This window comes from Lissotriton vulgaris, chromosome 5, assembly GCF_964263255.1.
Source record: "Lissotriton vulgaris chromosome 5, aLisVul1.2, whole genome shotgun sequence".
NCBI lineage: Eukaryota > Metazoa > Chordata > Amphibia > Caudata > Salamandridae > Lissotriton > Lissotriton vulgaris.
Window position 1 is genome coordinate 280,207,817 of NC_141693.1, and position 23,391 is coordinate 280,231,207.

Below are 23,391 nucleotides of genomic sequence, written 5' to 3' on the forward strand. Positions count from 1 at the left end.
CGGATTTTTTTAGAACCCCTATAATTCTAGTGAGCAGATCCCTCTGGCCAACACCTTAGTCTGAAACTGTTCCAGCACCTCTGAACTTTATTTCTCTACTCTCCTCCCTCCCCCTCGTGTATTCCTTCGGACATCCATTTCTCTCCCTTCTTCGCCACTATCCCTACATGTCTGCTTATCCAGCGTTTCCCCCATTCGTCACTACTTCCTTCTCTAACCTTGGGTCAGCTTTCCCTACTCCCCTCCTCCTGTCACTCCGCGTTCTTCCCCTTCCCTCCCCCTCTCATCCCCTCTTCTCTTCCACTCTTTTCTCTTTTGTTCTCTCCTCTTTCGCCTCCTCGTCACGCTTCTCATCGTTTGTCCCACCCCATCAAGTCCTTTCCCATCTTTCCCCGTCCTCTTGACTCCCCTCTTCAACTTGTTCTTCTATTCCCCTCTTCCACTCCTCTCCTTTCTCTTCCTTCCCTCTCGCCCTCTGCTTTCCTCCTTTCCCTTCTCCTTTCTTCTCCCCCCCCTCTTTTCTCCTATCATCCTTCCTCATCACACGGATCAGTCTTCTCTCACCCCTCCCCACCGTCCTGGCCCTCTTCTCCCTACTGTCCCACCTCCGCCTCCCGTTTCCCTCCTTCCTCCTCCCCTTCCCTAGTGCCCCACCTCACCCCTCCCCCGCGCCCGCATGGGTGTACGGCTCAGGCCTCCGCTTCTCTGGGATCAATTAGAGCGGCTCTGAGGATCCTCTTCTGCCGCTGACACCTCGGGGGCCCTGGGGCCTGCGGTTGTTTTGACCTGAAGCCTCAGCTCCTTTGGGAAGAGGAGGGAGCAACGCGCCGTCCTCCGAGCCCCCCTCCCTCCCTGCGCCTCCCAGTCGTTTCCTCGCACGTTGTGTGCGTGGCTCAGCCTCGGGAGCTGCCACAGCCCCGGTGGCAACCCGCTCCGCGGCCCTGCGACTGTAGTGCCGGTCGGCTGGGTCAGGTAATGCTTAATTTGTGCAGGTGTTTGCAGATGGCGAGCACCAGCACTCATTTGTGGAGCCCGCGACCTAGTTTTAAACCACGACTTTGCCCCAGAACAAGAGAGACAAGGAGGAAGGCTAGAAATACAAAGGAGATAGAAAAACCGTAGCAAACAAAGAGATGAAAAGGAACCTTCAAAGTGGGATGAAGAGAGACAGGAAGTGTAGAGTGGCGAAAGTCAGAGGCATGACTGGCAGCCCTGGTGTTCGACAGCTCGGCCTTCGCAGGTGCTGCGGTGGTGGGGGGCATAATAAAACTGGAGAAGAGCCCCAGCAGCACGTCCCCTCGGGCCCTGTGTCAGGCCCCTATGGTTAATACACGCAGTGCCTCTGAAGGCCCTGAGTACCTCTTGTAAACATTGCAAGAAGATGTAGAAAGGTGCAGCAGATGCACAAACACCTCACACACAGCCCGCTCTTCCCTGGATTCTCACACACAGCCCGCTCTTCCCTGGATTCTCACACATAGCTAACTTTCCTGCTAAACTCCTGACTGTATCCTGATCTCCACTGCACATGCAATACTTAAAGCACTCTTAGGGGAGCAACTCCTCATCCATTACCCACAACTCTGTGTACAACTCGGATCGCCACACACATGCAGATAGATACCTTGACCCCCATACGATGTGGGCAACTGAATGTACACTTCCTGGTCCCCACGCACACAGTTTATCCTCTGATCTCCACATGCCTTGTGCAACACTGTATTTCTGATCACCCGCCCCCACACACCATGTTCAACACTATGCACACCTCACAATTTCCACACATCATGCAGTTTACAGTTCCTACCTGTACAAGGGCCTCCCAAACAACTCGTGCAGTACGTAACACCCCAAACCCCCACACACAACTCCTACACCCCTTATCATGCACACACAGTACGCACATCCCATTACCCACGAGCTGGAGACCATGTGAGGTCAGTGTGTGTGGCAGAAAGAGAGAAGAAGCCCGGACAGATATTCTCGGATAACTTCTTTTGTTGTCATTTTTTATCTTCATTTTTTAAGTCGAGCCAGTTACATATTTCGAGAGACCGTTGCCTGGAGCCTGTGATATGAACGAGGTTGATCGTGTGTGCTCTATTTCAGGGTCATTTGTCCCCGATGACCTATCTGCCCTTCACGGCGGGTGAGGCGGCTGCTGGCACCGGTCCCAGCCATCTGCACTGATGGGACGCCTGCTGGCAGCGCTCCGGTTATGCGCCCTTCACTGGCGGTGGGGTGCCCGCCAGGGTGTTCTGGCGGATGGAGCCCTGCGTTCCACCGAGCCCCGGGGCATCAGCTACAGTCCCGCCGATGGCGTCACAACATTCGAAGTGAGTCTCAGGGGCCCTCGCGCGACGCGCGGCCCCGGTGGAGGCCGCTGCCTCGTGCCAACTCTGCGGCGTTCCCTCGCGGCAGCCTGCGCGTCACTGGGCCGGGGCGCGCGCTGGCACCGGCTTCAGTCAGGCAGCTGAGCCAGGACTGCCGCCAGCCCACCACCCACGCAGTCATGACATCCGTCAGTGAGCCCCAGGTGGCCATGGGAGCGACGAGGCGCAGGCCGGAGTCACTTCCGCCATCTGCGCGGCCCGTGAGGCCAGAACCCCCACACTGGGGCCCAGGTGCCCGCCTCGAGCCTGCTCGCGGCCCCTCAGACCTCGATGGCGTTAAAATGAGTTTTATGGGCTTTCGGTGTCGCTTCGCTGTCTCTTGTGCAGTGGGATTATTGTATAAAATTACAAACACCCTTATTGTGTTTACGCATCTTCCATGGTCTGGAGGGGACCCGCAGAGGGGGACCGCGGTTACCCAGAATGCTCTCCTCTGCGAGTGCCCCCAGTCCTTATCTTCTCCTGAACGTTTTATAGGGGGATGGGCACAACGAAGTCACACTATAGTCAACTTTGCCCGGAGCATGATTGATTGACAGTTGGGATATAATTCGACGCTATTTCATCCAAGGAAGAGGTGATCACGTCCAGTGGAGAATGCAGAAGCAAGGGGCACAGAGGCAGAGTTAAATCCGACCACAACAAGGCGGGGCAAAATACTGAGGCCCTACTTGCTTTGGAATGACTTCAGTTTCCTCAGTAAATTGCTTTGACATATAAACACACAGAGATGTGGAACTAGTGACCAGGGATACTTACAACCCAGCTCTGAGCTGAATCCAAACTTTAGTGGACTTTTGGATATTGCTTCGCTTATCAGCGGCTGGGCACATAGCTTTGGTTTAAAAAGATGGATTCTGGCTAAATGATTGTATCGCTTTATCAATATTCTCAAACCTCCTGCCTGTTACTTGAGGTATTTGGGTTTGACACATGTGGCAGGCGAAGAACCCAGACTAAAGCGGAAGATCATGGTGCTCTCTTATAATTTGTGTAGCCGGATGTATAGCACAATTTGCTCTCATTTGGTATCACATGGAACTGGTAAGTGAGAAAGATGGTAACTCCCTGGTAGTTGGGAATGATCTCGGGAGGTCATATCGAGGACCTAACAAACTATCCATGTAGTAGTTTGCATGTGCTGGGCCAGGCGGCATAGTCCATGAAGGCCATATTTATTTTCATGCTTAACCCTTCACCACTAGGGCCTTGATCACGAGTCATGCACAGTGCGGTCCCCAGGGGGGATTCCACCCTGCCTGATACCTAACCACAACAAGTGTCTCCCTCAGGGTTTATTTACATGGACAGAATCTTCTTGTGAAATCTGTTTACGGAAACACAACTGGGATAGAAAAATGGGACGGTAAATCCAGGCCCTGCATTTATTCCTCAGTCCGGCTGGAAACATTAGGTATCCATTGAGCAGTAGAGGACCAACCAGCCACAACTGGTGATTCTGCCCTCCTACTTGCGACTGGCCTCTCAAGTGTAGTTACTGGCACAATTTTCTCCCCTATCATGGTTCACCCACCAGTAGCTCCCGGGTAGATGCTAGATGGATATTCAAAATTACGTTCTTGACGAACAAAATTCTCTACAACCAATCTCCTTACAATTTGACTAACAAGACAACTATCTTCGGATTCGACCGAGCCATTCACAGCACTGATGTTGTGCCCCTCACTATCCCTAGATTTAAAATACACCACACATACGACTTAGTCCTTCTTTAGCTGTGCCCCACAGATTGACAATCAGACCATCACCCACTGGGCCTTTATAAAAGAGTGGAAACCTCATCTTTTTAATCACCTCTCGAGCCCGATCCATGCCCCCCCCCCCCCCCACTGCATTATTAGGACACTTTTTCTTTTCTGACCCGTTTAGCTCTACCCATTTCATACTTCCCCACTCAGTCTCTTCTTCTCTTAAATGGGCTAATTTGGATTCTACAAACGTGTAATAAATCCAGATGAATAATTGATCATGTTTTTCAACCGCTTCATTCTCCCGTTGCACGCTCCACCATTTGTCTCGGTCTTGATATTGTCAATAACAGTTGTTTCCATCTGGTTAATCAGGTCTTCTGTGTATTTTCTCTATTATTTTTGTAAAGGTATCATTATATGTCCCGCACTCCGATGCGCCTTGAGTCCAGTTCACCCCAAATAAAGCAAAATCTGGATAAAATAGATATTTCTAATGTGTGATGTGGTTCATTACATTAGTAGCTACATGCACCTGAACCATTCATCAAAATGAGTCACACTATCCAAAAAGATTTTCTTTAACAAATTTGTCACCAAATTGTTTCTCTAGTTATTGTAACTTTATTTTTCCTAACTGAGTAATTCATTCCAATATTCCAATCCAGCCAATAGATGTTTCATTACTCATGTGATGCTATTGTAGGCCAGATGTTCTTAACCTTTTGACTTCTGTGGACCCTCATTGAATCTTTAATGGAATCTGGGACCCCCAATTAATCATTATTGGAATCCGGAGAACCTTGCCTAATCAGTTTTTAGAATTTAAACCTCAAAGCAATACACAAGGATACAGAAACAAGTATACATCAGACGGATACACTGATGACAAAATATTTCATTTAATTCACAAACAAGTATTGAAAAATGTAAATTTTAATGAAAAGTTTGGAGCTTTTCAAAATGTAGTTTTTAGTTCGTAAAGATTAATTTATGTGCTACGCTCTAGCTTATCACTGTGTCTTTTGTGATCCTAATCCATAATCTCCTTTTGTTGGTGCTTGAGGCCACCGATCGTTCATACTATAGCCTGTTTGTGTGACTTTGGCTGCTCCACAAATACTGCAAAGAATACTAACTTAATTTCTAACTTCCAATGTAAAAAATCCTTCACATTTACAGTGCTTTAAAATGTTAAATTTTACAGTTTCCTACTTTATTTACATTTGCTTTATTAATTTGCTAATAATACTTAGGAAGTCATTAGGGTGACGGGCGGACTTTGTCCGCCCGCCATCCTATCGGGAAACGGGACCGCGCGCCATAAGGGTGGGGGTCCCATATGGGCAATTAGGATGCGCCCGCCACAGTGGTAGGCGCATCCTGCATTCCTGTCATTGTGGCGGGCGGTGCACTCAGCACTGCCCGCCACAATGCCAGGAAGGCAAGTTGTTCACTTCCATGCACAACATGGCAGGCATCGCGCGGTGCCTGCCATGTTGTGCATGGAACTGCTGGGGGGTACCATGTGCACCCCCCAGAGTATCTGGGGGCCTGCAACGGCCCCCCACGGTCCATTCCTGCATGCCTTTCCGTGGCGGCAATGCCGCCACGGAAAGGCATCTTTCCGCACCCATCATAATATGGATGGCCACCATATTAAACCCTTTTCTGCGCGGTCAACTCGTTGACCGGGCGGAAAAGCGGCAGACGGTCTTCCCGTCCGCCCTGGTCCCCCCTGCCATACTAATATGGCGGGGGGGAAATGGGTGGCGGGTGGGCAAGGATGTAGGGCGGACCGCCACCGCCATGCGGGCGGTGGCGATTCGCCCTACATCCTAATGGGCCCCTTAGTTTCTAGAAAGTATTAGTCCCCCTAAGTTGGTATCACAGTAAGATCCAGGGGTTAGAAATCCCTAGTCATGTGTAATTTCTGTCCAGTGGTAGTGGTTAGTAAGGCCTATTGATGAGTTCTACTCTGAGCAGTAATCCAGTGAGATCCAGTGGGTTAGGACAGACAAGTGATGTGTTCTATAGTATAGTGCAGGGGTCTTCAAACTAGGGGGGCGGCCCCCCTAGAGGGACCTTAACTGATCACGGGGAGGATGCCAGGCTCTGGTTGAAAGAAGCATCAGGCTGATGGCAGTGCTTTGTTTTAAGTTGAAAAAAAACGAGCCGCAGTAAGCCTGTCTGTACTTGGCCATCACTAACATCATTTATCATTGATATCTGGCTGGGACTGCGTGTCAAAAGCAAAGGGACTCCAAATAGTCTTCATACCTCTCCGCCCTCCATTTCTGATAAACACACTGAACACTTTAGCACGCTAGTAAGGCCTAGCTAACCACAATAGTACTTTTGGCAATCATGTATTTGATTGCATTTTTAAAAGGGGTAACAGAACTTAACTGCAATGTTTAAGTAAGTCTAGACATATTTTAACATTGCCAATTTAATGGAATAATTGTGAAAAATTCCAGAGGTGGCCCATTAATTTTTCTTTTACACTGGAGGGGGCGCAGCATTAACAAGTTTGAAGACCGCTGATATAATGAGATCCAGTGGATAGGAACGCCTATTGGTGTGTTCTATTCTATGCAGTAATCCAGTGAGATTTGGGGGTTAGGAAGGAAAAGTGATGTGTTCTGTTCTGGATCCAGTATTTAGGAAGGCTATTGAGTTCTGCTCTGAGCAGTAATCCAGTGAGATCCAGTGGATAGGAAGGCCTATTGATGAGTTCTACTTTGTGCAGTATTAGTGAGATCCGAGGGTTAGGCAGGCCTGTAGGTGTGTTCTATTCTGTGCTGTAATCCAGTGGTTAGGAAGACCTATTGCTGAGTTCTACTCTGAGCAGTAATCCAGTGTGATCCAGTGGATAGGAAGGACTGTTGGTGTGTTCTAGTCTGTCTAGTAATCAAGTGAGATCCAGTGGTTAACAAGGCCTAGTGATGTGTTGAATTCTGTGCAGTAGAGCAGTGAGACCCGGGGATTGGGAAGGGCTGGTGATGTCCACGGATTCAGTGGGATTAGAGTTAGGAAGGTCCAGCGATGATGTTCTCATATTTCCTATTTCATAAATTTAAATGCACCCTTCGCTTCCTGTTGGTCCCTCACTCCGCTCCTCTGTGGTCAGTTTCACGCCTCCCATGTGCTGGACAGATTTCCCCTTAACCTAATGAACGCTTTTCTTTGTAGCTCTGAGTTGCAGCAGCTGAGGATGTACACCATGTAATCCCTTTGTTTTTCTCTTCCTCACCAAGAACCGCGGTCGTTTGGCAGAAAAGAGAACCATCCCCCTGCCCCCCAGCAGGATCACCAAGAAAGAGCCCAGCCCCTTCTTCTCGCACAGTGACGACAGCGAAGAGGGGGACAAGGCCAATGGGCAGCACCCCGAGGTGCGGCTGGAGGAAGACCTGCATATCAGTGTTATGAAAAGGAGGTGAGTGGCTGAAACTGGGGACTGATGGACCCCCACAGACATGTCGCGCCCCCCACAGACATGTCCCGGGAGAGGGCACCAGCGGGCATCACGGAGCAGTGATCCTGGGGTGGGAGAATCTCTGCCAGCGCTGGTCACTAGGGTAGTACAGGGTGCTCGTGTTGTCCCGTAACCCTTCAAGTGGAGTAATTTCACTGTGAAAGATGGATTGTCCCTGTTTACCTATTTTTATACACAAATAAAGGCTGAAATATGCCTCTCCCTATCTGGATTTAAATACAGAACCAATCTCTTTGTGTGAGTTACTGTCCATGCGTCAGTCATGACTGCTTGTACAGTGTGCATGCAGATTAATTGCATGGGGTTAAAAAGGGGAAGGAAGATTTTTCCTTAAGTAGCTGTGGATGGGCGAATGTTTGTGTACTGCTCTGCTAATGTTTTCAAATGAGTCTTTGCATTATAATGTTCAAGTATAGTGCTAAACCCTGCTCTTAACAACAAGGCATCATTGCCTAAACGACCCTGGGCAGTAGAAAAAATATGGCTGGAAATATGTCAACATAGGTTAAGGTGAAGAACTGATGTATTTCTTCAAACCTTATGGTCGTTTCTAAACCGTGAGGGCGGGGCAGCAAGAAGACCCACAGTGGGGTATTTGAAATGATTTGCAAAGTTCCTTAACACCACCAAAGAAGCCATATTTGCATCAGCCCTGTGTCTACCCACAGACGTAACTAACATCAGGGCTGGGTGGGTGAGTTCTAGGGCTGTCCATGGTGCTGAAATCCCCATAGGTTAACATTGGACCATAAAACAATATGCAGTACAGAATTGGGGAAGAGAACCTTAATATCTGAGGTCGGCCTTTTCTAAGGCTTCACTGAGATTACGCTGGTGATTTTCGCAAAGGTCACCTGGGTTTACACATCTTATTCCTATCCAAACTTAAAAAAATTGTTTATCTGAAATTTTAAAACAGATTATGCTTTTGGCTTCTAGTTTTTGTTATAGGACCTTATGTAAACTTCTTTATTAAACACATTTTGTCTTGAAGATGTATTCTTTTTTAAAGTAATAATGCCCATGATTCTACATTTTTCAATATTTATTGTGATAACTTAGTGCTGTGCCGTATCTGGTGCCTACTTTTACAACACCTTCCTTTGCTGACTGCTCAGCCCCAGCTACCATTAGAGAGTCAATGCTGCTATTGAGTCTTGTCTAACTACCGAAGTCCTAATACCCAGAAGTCTGGACCACTGGGCCAAACATATGGAGCATTGTATAGAAAAGTGTGCACAGTCATGGCTCTGACAGAGAATGGTGTGAGAATGGTGCCCAGACTGGGACACAGGGCTTTGACAAGTAATAAGAGACATCGATTTTAAGAGGAAAGGCTTGAGGTTTAGGGGTCACAAGGGTCGAGGAGTGATGTGAGAAGAGGGTTGAGTGTGTGATAGGAGCTGAAAAGGCAGAGTTTTAAGGGAGTTTGTTAGAAGGAAGGAAGCAGAGAAATGACTAGGAAGAGAATTGAGCATCACTGTCCCTAATAAAATATTTTTATTCCTGCAGATATTTTAAATTATGCTTTTAATTTCGCACAATTTCGGTCTAAGTATCTGATGAGCCAAATAGCATTCTTAATTCTTATTAGAGTCCCCATAATATCAAATGCTTCGAATCGTAAATCTCCAATTATGGTAATGTTCCAGCCTGCCTTGTGGGAGGGAAGGCTACGAGGATAGCCGGTAGAAATGTTCCCTGCCTCCGCCTTATCTGTTCCCTCACAACCCACAGCAGTCTGAGACCGCATCGGCTGCCCCCAGCCTTCGGCATTCATCAACCTTCCACTGCTCATAGCCTCGAGGCATCATCAGCCACTGGGCGGCCTCCGTCAGCCTTCGGGCATCATTGCATTGCCTCGCCTCCAGCCCTTGCCAGGCTCAAGGCATCATCGTTCCTGGGTTTGTTCCAAGCCCAATGTGTCCTCATCGTCCACCGCCTCTAGCTCCGAGGCATCATCATCATCCCACCACCCCCTTCCGCTTAACAGAGTCGCCGTCTCCCTTGGTCTCCATCCATGAGACCTGATCTCTCCTCCGTCCATCCTCGAAGACTCAATGTCGCGGCTCGGCCTTGAGCCCTCGGATCCATTTATCTTCAACTGCCTCCAGCCCTGAGGCATCAGGTCTCTGCTGCCCCTGGTCATGAGGTATCATCAACCCTCTACCTCCAACACCATCTCTGGCCCAAAGCTTCAACCCCCTGTGCAGTCAGCGGCGCTTCCATTTCGGAGGCCGAAGCCTTCCAGCTAGGTCCAATCATCTTCCGTTTTGAACGGGTGAACTATCGTCTTATGCGGGCATCATTCCTCTCCACAGTGAGAACCACCTCAGGTTCTGAGGGAGCAGAGTTCCAGAGAGTCAGAACTACCTCCAGGTCTGAGGCATCAAAGCTCCATATATTCGGAATAACCTGCAGCTATAGGGTATCAGAGGACTTCGCACGGTCAGAGCCATCTCCAGTTCTGAGGCATCAGAGCTCTGCAGAGACAAACCCACCTCCAGTTCGGAGACCGCAGCATTCTGTAGAGACAAAACGGCCTCCATTTATGAGGCAGAACCCCTATGCATAGTCGAAACCACTCGAGTTCTGCGGTATCAGCCCTCCATACAGAAAGAACCAGATCCTTTTTCTAAGACATGAAAACTCTGCAGAGCAAGAACCAACATACTCCATGTATGAAGCATCAGAGCTCTGCACAGTCAGAATAAACTCCACTAGAGCTGTCTGGGCTCAGACCCAACTGAGCTTCAGAGGCACAACCAGCCACCTCCACTTCTGAGGCATCAGTCCTCTGTTCATTCAGAACCGGTCAACCGGCCCAGCCCTGCAGTATCAGAGCTGTGCCAAGCTAGAACCACCCTCATTTCTGAGACACCAGAGCACCGCACAGCCAGAACCACATTCCCTTTTGCGGCATTGGTCCGTTAGAGTCACTACTACCTCTGGTGCTGTATGTCATTCTTGTGAACCACCAGCCTTAAGGTATCAGTTCTATGCATTCAGAGCTTTGCACAAGGAGGAGTTGCCAGTGCTAAAGTATAATATAGCACCCTTTCCCGCACACTCCTACGCAAGGCCTTGATCTGCAATGGTCAGTCTGGATTCTGTTGCCTCTAGGGCTGTCCAGCCGTGGAGTTGAAATATAACTCATGGGAGAGGGCGGGGGCCTGGGAACCTGATATAAAGGGCAGAAAGGATTCCGTAAGATTTAGGGGGGGTAGAGCCTCACTCCTTTAGAGGAGGTTGGAGGTAGTACTTAGGGTAGAGCCGACTCATTCGAGAAGCAAGGAAATCTACTGCAGCGACACAGATAACTCATTATAGACATTATGGAGAGCTGTGCCATTTGAGCAGAGCTGCCCGGTTACTGTAGAAAGGAAATACCAATTAGGGTAGAGCAGTCTGTAGGGCAGGGAGGCAATGACAGGAGGGTTAGAGCTGTCCTCCTAGGCAAGAGGGGTGGCAATTAGGGAAGATCGGTCCGGTTAGGGTAGCAGGGAGATAGCCATTAGTATGAAACTGCCCTGTTAGGGTAGGTGGAAGATAGCAGTGACGCTGGAGTAGCCCAATGAGGGCAGGAGTGAAGAGCTGCCCCATTTGGGGAGAGAATGTGGCCTAACGGCTAGGGCGGTCAACCTCAGAGCTGGGGAACCGAGTTCGAGTCTTGGCAGGGATGCTCAACATTCTGTGATTCTGGGCAAATCACTTAATCGCCCTGTGCCTAACAAAAATGATTGTGTCGGTCTGTAACCTAACTGGTGCTCATGTAAAGCGCTCTGATACCTCCGGGTCTAGTTCGCGCTATATAAAACTGAAGAAAAAAAAAAGAAAAATTAAAGCAGAAAAGAAATGACATTTAACCAAGAACTGCCCAGTTGAGGCAGACAGGGATGGCAGTTAGGGAAGATCTGTTCTGATAGGGCAGGAATGACAGGGCAATAAGGATTGAACTGGCCGGTTGGGACAGGAAGAAATTGCCGCTAGGGCAATGCTAGACTGCTAGTACAGGAGACAGCGGGCCTTTAAGGCAGAGATGTCTTCTTAGCGGAAGTGGCAGATTGCCTTCAGATCAGTTGTGCTCTGCTAGGACAGGGTGATGAAGTAAAATAGGACAGAGATGTGTTGATTGCATCAGACAGGAGGTAGCAGTTAGGACAGAGCATCCCCAGAAGGTGCCGATGGTCCAGGATCCTAATGAGTGTGAGGTCTATGTGCACTACTGGCAGCAGTCAGAGGGTGCTCTCAGAGCCCATGTAGTCGAGAGTTCCTTCAAATGTAGGGTCTGTGTGCCCTACAGGAAGCAGGCCCATCCTACTCCGTGAGATCAGGTTAGTGATTCACTTCACGTAGTCGAGCACCTTCGTCTCGCGCTTATTTAGTGCAGATTTATCGATAATGTCCTTCCCACAGCAGGCGCTGGAAGCCGCTTCCAGGCAGCATCTCTCTAGCCCTGAACACCTCAGCCGCATCTTCCAGCCTCCGACAGGCGGAGGGGGGCGAGTGACACATCCGACTTCCATACCCGGTACCACAGCAGTCATCTCACTCCCACAACAGGCAAATGATTTCCACAGCAGTCACCTCACTCCCACAGCAGACAAATTATTTCAACAGCAGTCATCTCACATCAGACAAATGATTTCCACAGCAGTCATCTCACTCACATAGCAGGCAGGTGCCTCACTTCCACAGCAGGCAAAACATTTCCTCAGCAGGCATCTAACTCTCTGAGCAGACATGTGCCTTACTCCAGTACAAAGCTAACACAAGGAGATGATGACGGAGCGCTGAAGCTTTTCCGACACTCATCCCCAGTCACAGATCAGGGTTGAATCCATCATCGTTCTTTAGCTCACTTCGCCACCCCAGTTCAGACCCAGCCATATGCAAATCAACCTTGATCCTGTGCCTCATGGGAACAATCCAGCCTGCGCTGCCAAGCCATGTCTTTCCTGGACCTGAAACAAGCATCTTGGGACCAGTTTTGAGGTAACACCCCATATCAGCCAGGCTAGCTTGAATCCAGTGGCAAAGTCAGCAAGGGGCCCACGTCCTCCAGGGCTTTCATTTGATGACCTAGTGCTTGCTGGGTGCCACTGCACTTGCATCCATTGAATCAATAAACAAACATGATATTGATGGCTCTGGATAACGTGCTAACCCACCTTCTGGGGTTTTTTGGCAAGTCACTTGAACGTGGCTGCAGGCTGTTTGATTTTTACCTAAGTGGACATGACAATTGTACTTCTCAATTAGTTGCTCCCTGTTTAGAAGTACTCAGACCCCACAGCATGGTTCTGAGGACAGGAGGAGAACCCAAGATCATCCTTCATCGAAGGAGGTGCAGGAGTGAGAGAGACTTACAGCACTAGGAGCAAGGTTTTATAGTGGATGTGTCTACCTGTCACCTTTAAGGAAGAGATGCTAACCGGCCTCTCCTGTCGAAACATTTCTAGCTCTGGCCCCTCTTCCTGCCCATGCCTGCTTCACGAAAGGCTGTGATGCGTATCCAGAGCTGGACTAATCAAGACCAGCCCTGGAGGGGCTGCTGATGAAGAACACTCCAACATGCGGTGATCATGCAGTGGAAATGCAAGCTCTGATTGCAGACTTCTCCAAAATGTTTGCACCACAGATGATTGTCCAGCTTTGAATAAATATTGGGCAGTTTCAATGCTGATGTGGAATCACACACCAGCATGGATGGAAAGATTGCTGGGATCCAGGGTTTGAACATCTTGCTGATCAACATACTAGGGGCACTGAGCCTGCAGTCCTGCACCCTGCTAGAACAGCTATCAGGTCTGTCTGGAGGAAAGTTGCATTCTTGCCATGGGCGTGGTGCTGGGGACTGGTGTGTGCCATTGCAGAAGGAAGCTGCCATTATGTCTACCACCCAGGTTTGCAGGGGTACCTGGACCCGGTGTAATGGGAAAAGATGAACATCCGCCCCAGTTTGTCAGCTGTGTGCCTTTGTCATATTTATCGGTTTTCAAATTATACCTCTTAGAAATGTCACCACTTGTTGCCCTGGAGATCCTGGTGTGCAGGCGCTGGGGATGAACTTTAGTACTCCATCGCACTCCTTCCGTGCTCTTACCCCATCCCCTTTCTGCAGAGGATCGGTGTTCTCTGTGAGTGGGCTCATTGGCCCCTTTTGGTTGGTGGGATTCATAGTTCGGTCCTTGCGACTCCTGGCGGAGCCCTGCCTGGGCACCAGAATCATCCTCGAGGGGGATGTTTGCTCTGTTACCACCCAGCTTGGTGCAGCGCAGCTCTCTGCTCCTGACCCGGACTGCTCTGCCCATCGAGGACAGAAGACGTGCTCTGTTATGTTATGTTAAATGTCATTTATAAAGCGCACGGCTACTCCCAGGAGTGTCCCGGCGCTGAAACAAAAGACCACATAACAGCCAACAGAAAGAAACACCTCTGTGCGGAAAACTGGCAGAAAACTCAAAGTTGAAAGAGCCAGGTCTTTAGTTTCCGCCTAAACGTGAGGAGGTCTTGCACATGCCTGAGATCAAGAGGTAGAGTGTTCCATAAACGAGAGGCTGCCACTTGAAAGGTTCTACCTCCCCGATCCGAGACAGCCGGACCTTAGGCGTGGAGGTCAGAAGCTGAGCAGATGACCTCAGAGTGCGTTGTGGGATATAATGTTGAAATCCTTCACTGAGGTAGGGGGCCCCTATCTTATGGAAGGCTTCGATGACCATAACTAATGCCTTAAAATGAATTTGTTTCTGAACCGGAAGCCAGTGTAAGGAAGATAGCGGATGAGTCGTATGTGTCCTAGGGCCTGCCAGAAAAATGGCTCTGGCCGCCGCGTTCTGAATCATCTGAAGATGGCTAACCAGATACGCCGGGAGGCCCAAGTAAAGAGAGTGGAAGTAATCCAGCCTTGAGACCACCAAGGCCTGAACAACCATCTTTCTGTGCGACACAGGGGGCAGGGGGAGAAAGTTTCGCAACATTCTCATAACCTCAACACAGTTTCCGGCCACTGATTGGCTCTAGACTGCAAGGACCGCAGGCTGAAGCTGCCAGTGGTGCAGAGCTTCATATAGGATTAGCTTTCTTCTAACATTCTTTGCAGAGCCGGGTGAAAGGCCAAAAGGACTTTATGCTTGTTCATTGTGTAAACCCAGTGACAAATACAGTAGGAAGGGGTTTTGCACTGAAAAAAATCATATGACAAATGCATTGGGAGTGGTCTTTACATTCAACCCAGTTTGGATACTTGTTGTGCGTTACTCTGTAGTCCAGAGGGGTCTACAGAGATCTGGCCATTGTTACACTGTGCCCATGTTTTGTTTTATGTGTATTATTTAGCTTTGTGTTCAGATAAAAGTATTTTTTCTTTCACAAGTAATACCTCCGGCTGGTCATTAATAACTAATGGGCAGCTTGGTTGAGTTTGGGGTTTCATGCCCACACCACTTCTCTGGGTGAGCCTTGGACTGCTCTAACCAGTTCCCTCGAAGATCAAGTGCTAAGGGGGGTCACTTGCTGCTCAGTTTTGGGTCAAATAGTAAGGTAACGTATCAAGAGAGAGAGAGAGGACCAGATAGCTAGTCCGAGTCCCCAGGGATATTTATATGTATCAAAAAAAACTAGCTACTTGTGACTTGTATATTGAACTCTGAAATGTCATATCCAGGGCACCGGTTGGGTGTCTTCATGAAGCCCTCACCCACCAACCTAGTTGGTGGCATGCTTCATGATCGGGCCCACCCAGTGACACCTAATGTGTCCCGGGTGTGCTTCGACGCCTGATTACAGCGGAGCAGGTATCTTACTGGGAGTGCAGTGTAGTGAAAATGGTGAAGTGAGATTAAAACGGTTTGACAGGGGTCCCAGTGCCCGAGGGCTAAATTCAATTTTAATAAATGGGCTCCTGTCAGCGGTTAAAAACAAGGCAGGATGGATGTGATGGTGGCGGATTACGACCTCCTACATCCGGTGTTGGTCGATATGTTTTAAGCCAGTGCCTTCTATTAATTCTGGTTTTCCTCAGGACCGTTTATTAGTGTGGGTGCATATTAAAATTTACATAGTTAAGTGAGTGTAGCAGGCTATGTGTCGCACTCACTAAGGTGCTGTAGGTGTTAATGGGGGGGGGATTCCCTCCTCAAGCATATGCTGACAATTGGCCCGCAATGCTTCCAGGAGTGGGTCGGCAGGGGGATTGACTAACAGTCTCGGTCAGGACCTGCGGGATACCTGTGTGCCGTCCTCGCACTCCTAGCCTGCTACACTATATACACTCAATATACAAGTCACAAGTAGCTAGTTCTTTTTGATACATATCAAATAGTAAGGTGACATCCGAGGTCAACGACTCCACTATCATAAATGGAGGTCTGTAACCCCTGAGTGCCCTTGTGCACCTTAATCCCTTCACCCAGCAAAAAAGCCCAGAAATGAAAGAAGAATGTCTGAATGACTGAAGCCAGGTGCCCCCCCCCCTTTTATTTTAGAGTTAATCACAATATATTGGCCACGTGATTCTGCCTGGTGCCAGGACCCCACTTAAGGATTTTGGTACTCACAATTAAGGGTCACAGTTTTATTTATTTATTTTTAGACATAAATTCAGCCTACGAAAACTCCATACACATAAAGCGTGTAGTTGGGCATTTATCTGTTAAATAAATGTATAGATATGTTATAAATGTGGATATATATACTACTTGCAACTTCGATTTTCTATTTCTATTTATTGATTAAGGATAAATGTCTATAAGAGTAGAAGGTAAAAATGCTTCCATAGAGGAGACGTGAACAAAAAAAAATGTGAGCCTTGCTCAGAATTCTGCATTTTACATTGTGACGCGACCCGAGTACACGACAGTAACAGCTTCCAAAAGAAGATTAACCCGCAGGGTCGAAGAAAGACACCGTCAAAGCCTCTAACCGGCCCCACGCACCCCCACCCCTGTCTCTCGGCTCCAAAAAACGAGGTCTTCCTTTTATTAATTTGTAAGAAGCCGCCTTGGCGGCCCCGCTCCGTGGAAGCCGAGCCCGGCGCTTGTACTGCTGATAGCCTGCAAATTATTAGTAATTTGATTTAAATTGAATGAGCGACCCGTAAAGCAAGGCGCGCATTACCGGCGGATGCAGCTGGCGCGCGCCTGCCAGCCAATCGGAGGCCCCGCGTTCGGCTGTCCAAGCGACTGCCTAATTGGGCATGGTGTGTGTGCAGCAGTTACGTGCCATGTGTGTGTGATGGTGTGCATTCATTGGCCGTTGCACTGGTTTACCTTGGTTTGAAGTATGTTTTTTTAGCAAAGTAGCAGTTTTGTGCGTATATGTTTCTGCTGTAGTATTTGTGTCTTTGTGCGTGTTTTAGATAAATACCCCCCCCCCCCTCCCCCCCATTACTACTGGGGGAGAAGTGCCCCTCATCTCTCCATAGCCCGCCTCTCACATACATTTCATTTGTTTTAAAGCACTGGTAAAGTCTGGCTTTACTAATAAGAATTTATATCTACCCAAACAAACCCTTTTTTGCAGCATTCAGAATAGCTTGTGAAAGACTGGAGGAAAAAACTTAAGTTCCTAACCAATTTTACACAGTTTTCAAGCAGTTCTTTGATGACAGTTTGTAACAGTCACTGTTCTATATTAGGGTTGTATCTTATGAACCGTGGTAACAAATGGATGTCTGTGACAAAAGCAGTGATCCACTCGGCTATCCACATAAAATACAGAACTGTTATCTGCACGGTATGCACGCTTTGCAACATGCTTCTTTATGGCAAGTCAAAACAGCAAAACTGCCACTAGACAAAGATATCTCTCTCTAGTAGGAACATTAATCACAAGAGTTATCTTGACATTTTTATTGCTGCCTGAAAGCCAGACCACAAAGAACTCTGCAGCAGGTGTTTTTAAATTGTGAGTTATTGCTAAACACAACCCCCCCCCCCTCCCTGAGGTCAGCGCCCTATTCCCAAGGTCAGTGCCAAGTGCAGCCGCACCAGCCCAGTGTGTGTAACTGCGTTATTGTGCGTGTTTTTATATGTGCGTGTCTGTATGTGTTTAAGTGTGTGTAACTTTCAGTGTGTGCCTTTGTGTGTCTATATTTAGGTGTTTGTAGAGGCTTGTGCATGTGTGTGTGTGAGAGAGAGAGTGCGCGAGAGAGACCTTTTACTCACTTTCCAAGTCCTCTTCGTACAGTTGCGGCCCGTGCAGGTAAGAGCGGTGGGGCCGTATGGGGGAGGTTTCGACAGATGATGACAAGGGAAAATTTATTATTTATTTAATTTTCCCTCGTGGTCGTGTGTCGAATTCCCCCACCCGCCAACCCGGCCTCACCTTTCTTTCCTGCTCCGGCGGCTCATGTCTGTGACTACCAGACCACAGTTCTGCCTTCCTGTGATATCGTCAGGTGTGCATGCGTGCTTTGTTAGTTCGGACCTATACACAGCTTTAAATGTTTTGGCAACTCATATTTCCACCAAAAAACAACAAAGCATTGAAAATGCATACATAAACGGGGGCATGCAGGGGCTTTGGTCATTCCTATTCAGCCACAGTTTTATTTGAGACTCATTCACATTTAGTTTTTTGCCCTCCCCAGCATGGGGCAAGGGGCCAGCCCTTTTCAGGCTTTGCTCTCGTCACTGTGAATGGCAGCATTTTGCATGTGCACGTCTGCCTAAAAAGTAGACCACTTCACTGTGAGGTCTAGTAGGCCAATATCTGCTTTCGTTTCAATATTTGTAATTTATTGTTGCAATGGTAATGTTTTACTTAATTGTTTTTGCAAACATGCGCACTCGCCTTTGGACCATGGCATTTTTACTTTGTATTATTTTTGCTCTTGCAATGCAATTTGCACATGTTTGCATTAAAAGAAAGAAAACATTGCAGACTTACAAAGCCCAGGCTATGGCTTTGCAATGCTTGTTTATAGGACAAATGGGATGCTGCTGGCTAGAAATCTAGAATAAAATCACTAAGAAAAATAACACAAGTCTTAAATACTTCTTCAGTGTAATATTTAGTAAATAACCACATTCATGCTTCATGCCGGACTTCACACCAGCTCGCTCTTTGGGCCTCCTCAATGCCTCATCATCCTGGACGTTTTTATTGCAACAGAGATCTCACACATTTGTTCCCAGAAAGATGGATGAAAGCTGCATTTGGTGCTACGTGTCAAGACGGCGGTAGCAGAGACCTAGGGGCTTATTTACAAGCATATTGCGTCGCTGGTGCGCTACTTTTATTGACGCGCTGGCAATACTATGGACTTCTCCATATTTACAAGGCCATGTAAAGTCACCCTGCATTGCTTTTCATGGTCATGTAAATATGTTACCCGTTCACACATAACTCTGGACCAGGGCACACACCCTTATGTCATTTTGCAAGGGTGCCTGCGCTGAGGGGAGGATTCTTTTTGTGTAGAATGCAGCACAAATAGAAAGCGAAAAAAAACAAGCAGAAATAAAAGTATTTCTCCTCATTGTGCCTCCCCATGGAAAGTGTTGGATTCTGACGCATTTCCAGGTTTACAAAATGTTGTAAATATGAGAATGCGTCAAGTGCCATGGACGTTGTGTGGGAACACCCACAGCAACACCCATGGAACGTCCCTTTCACGTAGAGGTATGGGTGAAAGGGAAACATTTACAAGGCCATGGAAAGTCATGCAGGGTGACTTTTCATGGCCTTGTAAATATGGGGCAGCCCATTGCGGTGCTGGTTCGTCCAAAAAAGTGATGCACCGGCGGCGGCATACCTTATGCTGTCATTGGGTCTGCAACCCTTCAGCATCTCCCCTCAGCAACTGGTCCATGTCTCCAAACACCCTGCCACTGCACTCCTACCTTATATACCTTTATTATTAATGGTTCCATGGTGGAGCGAGTATGGGCCACTCATGCTTAGCTCCTGCTTTATTACAAAAATATACACACTGCCCCATTGCAGAGGCATCCAGAAGCTACGGAGTTAATGCGACGAAGATCTGAAAGGTCATCCTCCTCTGCAGCTGTGATAACAATGCATGTAGCAGAGAAGTGGAAAGTTTTCCTTCTCTGCTTTGTAAGTCATAATGGTTTCAGAAAACCATGGAGTTTATCAACTGAAGAGAGGGTGATCAATCACGCATTTGAGTGAGTCTGCTTTTCTGGGCTCCAGGCCTATACACACATTCACGTATGTTGAATGTAGTCATGTTTACTTGCAATCAGTCCTGATTTGCACGTAACTTGCACTATTATCATATAGCACTGCAGTGACAGTGTGACAAGGGATAGTGACTGGTATGCGGGAATGATGGCACTGAGTAATACATTGGCAGAAGAAGCCATGACAATGGAAGATTGAATGTTTGCTGTAGGTAGAGATGCGGAGCAGTGGTGGTGTAGGACCAGTAATATTGAAGGATTGTGGGGGTCCCTGGCCAAATATATTTTGGATCCATTTTCGGCTATTTCATGGCCATTCAATTATTACATCACAGGAAGTTACATCACATAACCAGTAGCATGACCAAGAGATCACAGGAAATGACCAAAAGAAACTTGACTTGGACCCGACTGCCGGAAAAGGCTATGCAGCCTTTGAATTTTAGGTCACCGTGTGGAGTGAAGGGCTAGGGCAAACATGGTGGATGAAGAAGGCTGCAGGCCCCTCCCGGTCGAGCCACTTGCTACCCATTGTTAATTTATTAGTCTCCAGCTTTACCCTTGTCCCCAAATTGGTGCAGCAGCTCCATTGCCGATTTTCCATGCTCGGCATCAGCATGATTTGCTCCTTCTTCCTCTCCCTGCACCATAACGGTGTACTTGCAGAGAGGGTAGGTCTTTGTGCATCGTTGCCTTGTCTCCAGTGTTCCTGAGCCAGCCCTGTCGCCTCTCCCTCTTGCGGAGTGAGATTTGGAAAGGCTGGTTCTGTTATTATCATTTTATTTTTCCTTTGCACTGCTCCGAGAGCGGTGGGGCAACGCTCCTCCACCTTAGCAGAGGAGCCGCCGCTGGTTGAACTCCTGCCACCCAGGCACCCCTGATCTCCTCTGTAGACTTTGCCTCTGATGTGGACAGAACAGGAGTGGAGCAATCAAGGGTTTACCTGCTCCTGACAGTGCTCCCGATGGGCAGGCGTGGTCCGATACTGAGTATCTGCAATTCTGCTGTTCGAAGAGGAGCGCACCAGCGTTATTCAGCAGGGTTCAAAACTTTTAATAAGAGAGTCCAGAGGCTTCTCATTATTAAACCGGGATTAGTGACGTTACAACGCAGGCTATTACAACGCCTGCTGTTACAACGCGGTTTTTACATCGCATACCATTACAACGCATAGTGCTTTTAAGCGCTGGATAGTGAATTATTTAATTTACTATTCCAACTCCAGACCCCGTGGATAGTAGGGAAGGTGTTGGATAGTAAATTAAATATATTCCCTATCCTAGAGCGCCCCCCAGCGCAATGCGTTGTAATGGTTTGCATTGTAATGGTTGCGTTGTAATGGTAGTGCGTTGTAATGAATGCGTTGTAAGTGATGTTTCTCTTAAACCGATATTCCGGAATCGTGAGCACCTGCATTTTTATATTTGCATTTTAAGCCCTGGCTGCTGAGTTGGCCATGTCTTCTCGCACCTTTCATGTTAGCCTTGCACCGCGGTGGCCAGAAGGATATTGCGATTTCCGAAGTCTATAGGAGATCTGGCGCGAAATGCTTGAGTGCCAAGGAGAGTTCGGAGAGAACAGTGTAAGTGAGAAGAGATCCAGCCTTGTCTCTAGTTGGGCTCAGTATGGAGGGATCAGATCAGGGAGTGATGCTCAACAGTCACTCACAAAAGGATGGCAGGTGGCGCTACCATCTACAGAATACCTTATGGGGCTTGGAGCGCCCTAGTGGACTCCACCCGCCAGACCACAGCCCAACCCTATGGCAGCCCACAACCAGTGTGCAAAGCACGACCAGACAATAGGCATAGGTGAAAGCCCGCCTTCCTACTTCAAATACGGTCTCACTGCTTTTTTGGCATATCTTTGTTTACTGTATGCAAGGCTGCAAATGCACGGTACTGGACGGCTCTGTAGTGGACTGGTACTTGCGGCACAGGGCAACATGTAGCACACTCCTCCCTTTCAGGCGGCTTTGAGCGCAGAATGAAGTATATGTGTGTTTGGGTGGGCATCCGTACTTAACAGAAGCATAGCCAAGCCCAATCAGAACTGCATCATGCCATTATTAACTCTTTGCTTAATTTTGCAAATTTTAGGAAGCCGGGTATGGCTGGCACTCACAACAATCACAATCCAATAAAGAAGGAAGTAACAGTTTTTTTTCTGATTAGTTATTACAACGTCTCTGTTATGATCAATTAAGAAGGGCTCCCTTGAAGGATAGAGCCCTGGTCCAGAGGCCACTTTGCCCATCGTGGTCAGGACCATGTCCCAGCGTGGGGCGGAGGCAGACGGCAGATGGAATGAGGTCCCAAGATGGAGGAGTCAGTGGCACAATGTGGAAGTGAATGTCAGCTGCAGGTGGTGCAGTGGCAGTGAAAGCAGTAATGCCTGGTGTCAGTGGTGCGGTAGCATGGGGCAGAGTTGTGTTTAAATGGGGGCATCTGGAAGACAAGCTCCCGCAGTAAACTGGGAGGGTGGCAACAGTAGGGTGGAGCGTTGGTAGCAGTGAGTTGGGAGGGAAGGTGAGGGCTGCAGTGGGATAGAAAGGTGTCAAGAGTGGAATGAGGCTTAACGGTGGGTGGGGCTGCATGATGGCAGAAGAAAATGGCACGGTGGGATAGGAGGGTAGCAGAATGGGACAGGGCAGTGTCACCTGGTGGCGGGGCACTGGCAGCATTGGGATAAAGAAGGAGCAGCAGTGACCTCTTTGGTCAGCTGACCCCGTTCTTCTTCCAGACATCCGATGTCACAGGGTCAAGAGTATAGGCAGATGTTCACTTACTCATTCCACTGGTGACATGCATGTGTACAACATGTTTACATGTAAATGATGATTATTTAATTACATATACATCTTTTTTGGGATATAGGCACCCCTTAAGGTCACAGAGAAAGGAAATATTCATGAGCAGGGGTCCATGTGTTGGCACAGAATGTAGATTAAAATTGGATAAACAACGGTAAAGGGCAATATTACTTATTAGAACATTGGAATGTTGGGAGCTCCATTGCAGACAATGGAGTGCTCCCTGCTTCTAGGGGCCGGTAAAGGCCCACAGAGCAACATTCCAATGTTCTACAAAGGCTTCTCGAAGCTTCGAGAACCCTTTGTTTAATTTGTTAAAACATTCTGCCCTCTAGTGGCAGAATGTTCCAATACCCTTATAGCCCTTCGTAGCGGGGCTATACCGGCTATTAAAGTCCCGCTGTCTCGTTAAAGTCCCTCGCCTTCGGCTCAGGCCTTTAACGATTCAGCGGGCCTTTAATAGCCGGTATAGCCCGCTACGGCGGACTATAAGGCTATAATGAATGAAGTTGAAGTGATGAGCGGACATCTGAGGACAGGGGAAAGTGGGAGTGACAACAGGTTTCTTCTGTCTCGATGGTCAGCAAGCCGTGCACATGCGAGTGTGGTTCATGGTGTGTTAAACTAGTTCAAGAGTAGGCGAGCTTTTATATTAGCGTTGAAGAATTTGGACACAGGGCCCAGTCACGCCATTGAAGATTATTTATTTTTTAGCATCTCTTTATTAAGCTCACGGCAAGCAATGCAGATAATGAGCGAACCAATGGCAGGCCTGCCATTAATATTATCACCCCCCACGTCATTCCACATTTTGAGAGGTGAACCCGAG

General features: G+C 48.1%; 1 protein-coding gene across 8 annotated transcripts in view; it reads left to right on the plus strand.

Annotated features, from left to right (window-relative positions):
• SAMD11 (sterile alpha motif domain containing 11) overlaps positions 1 to 23,391 on the plus strand; it is a 243,279-nt gene that overhangs the window by 61,815 nt on the left and 158,073 nt on the right. For all 8 annotated transcript variants that reach the window (XM_086921420.1, XM_086921421.1, XM_086921422.1 and 5 more), the window contains exon 3: positions 7,363 to 7,541. In XM_086921420.1, the coding sequence (XP_086777546.1) occupies positions 7,363 to 7,541 (179 nt within the window). The remainder of the gene's footprint in view (positions 1 to 7,362; positions 7,542 to 23,391) is intronic.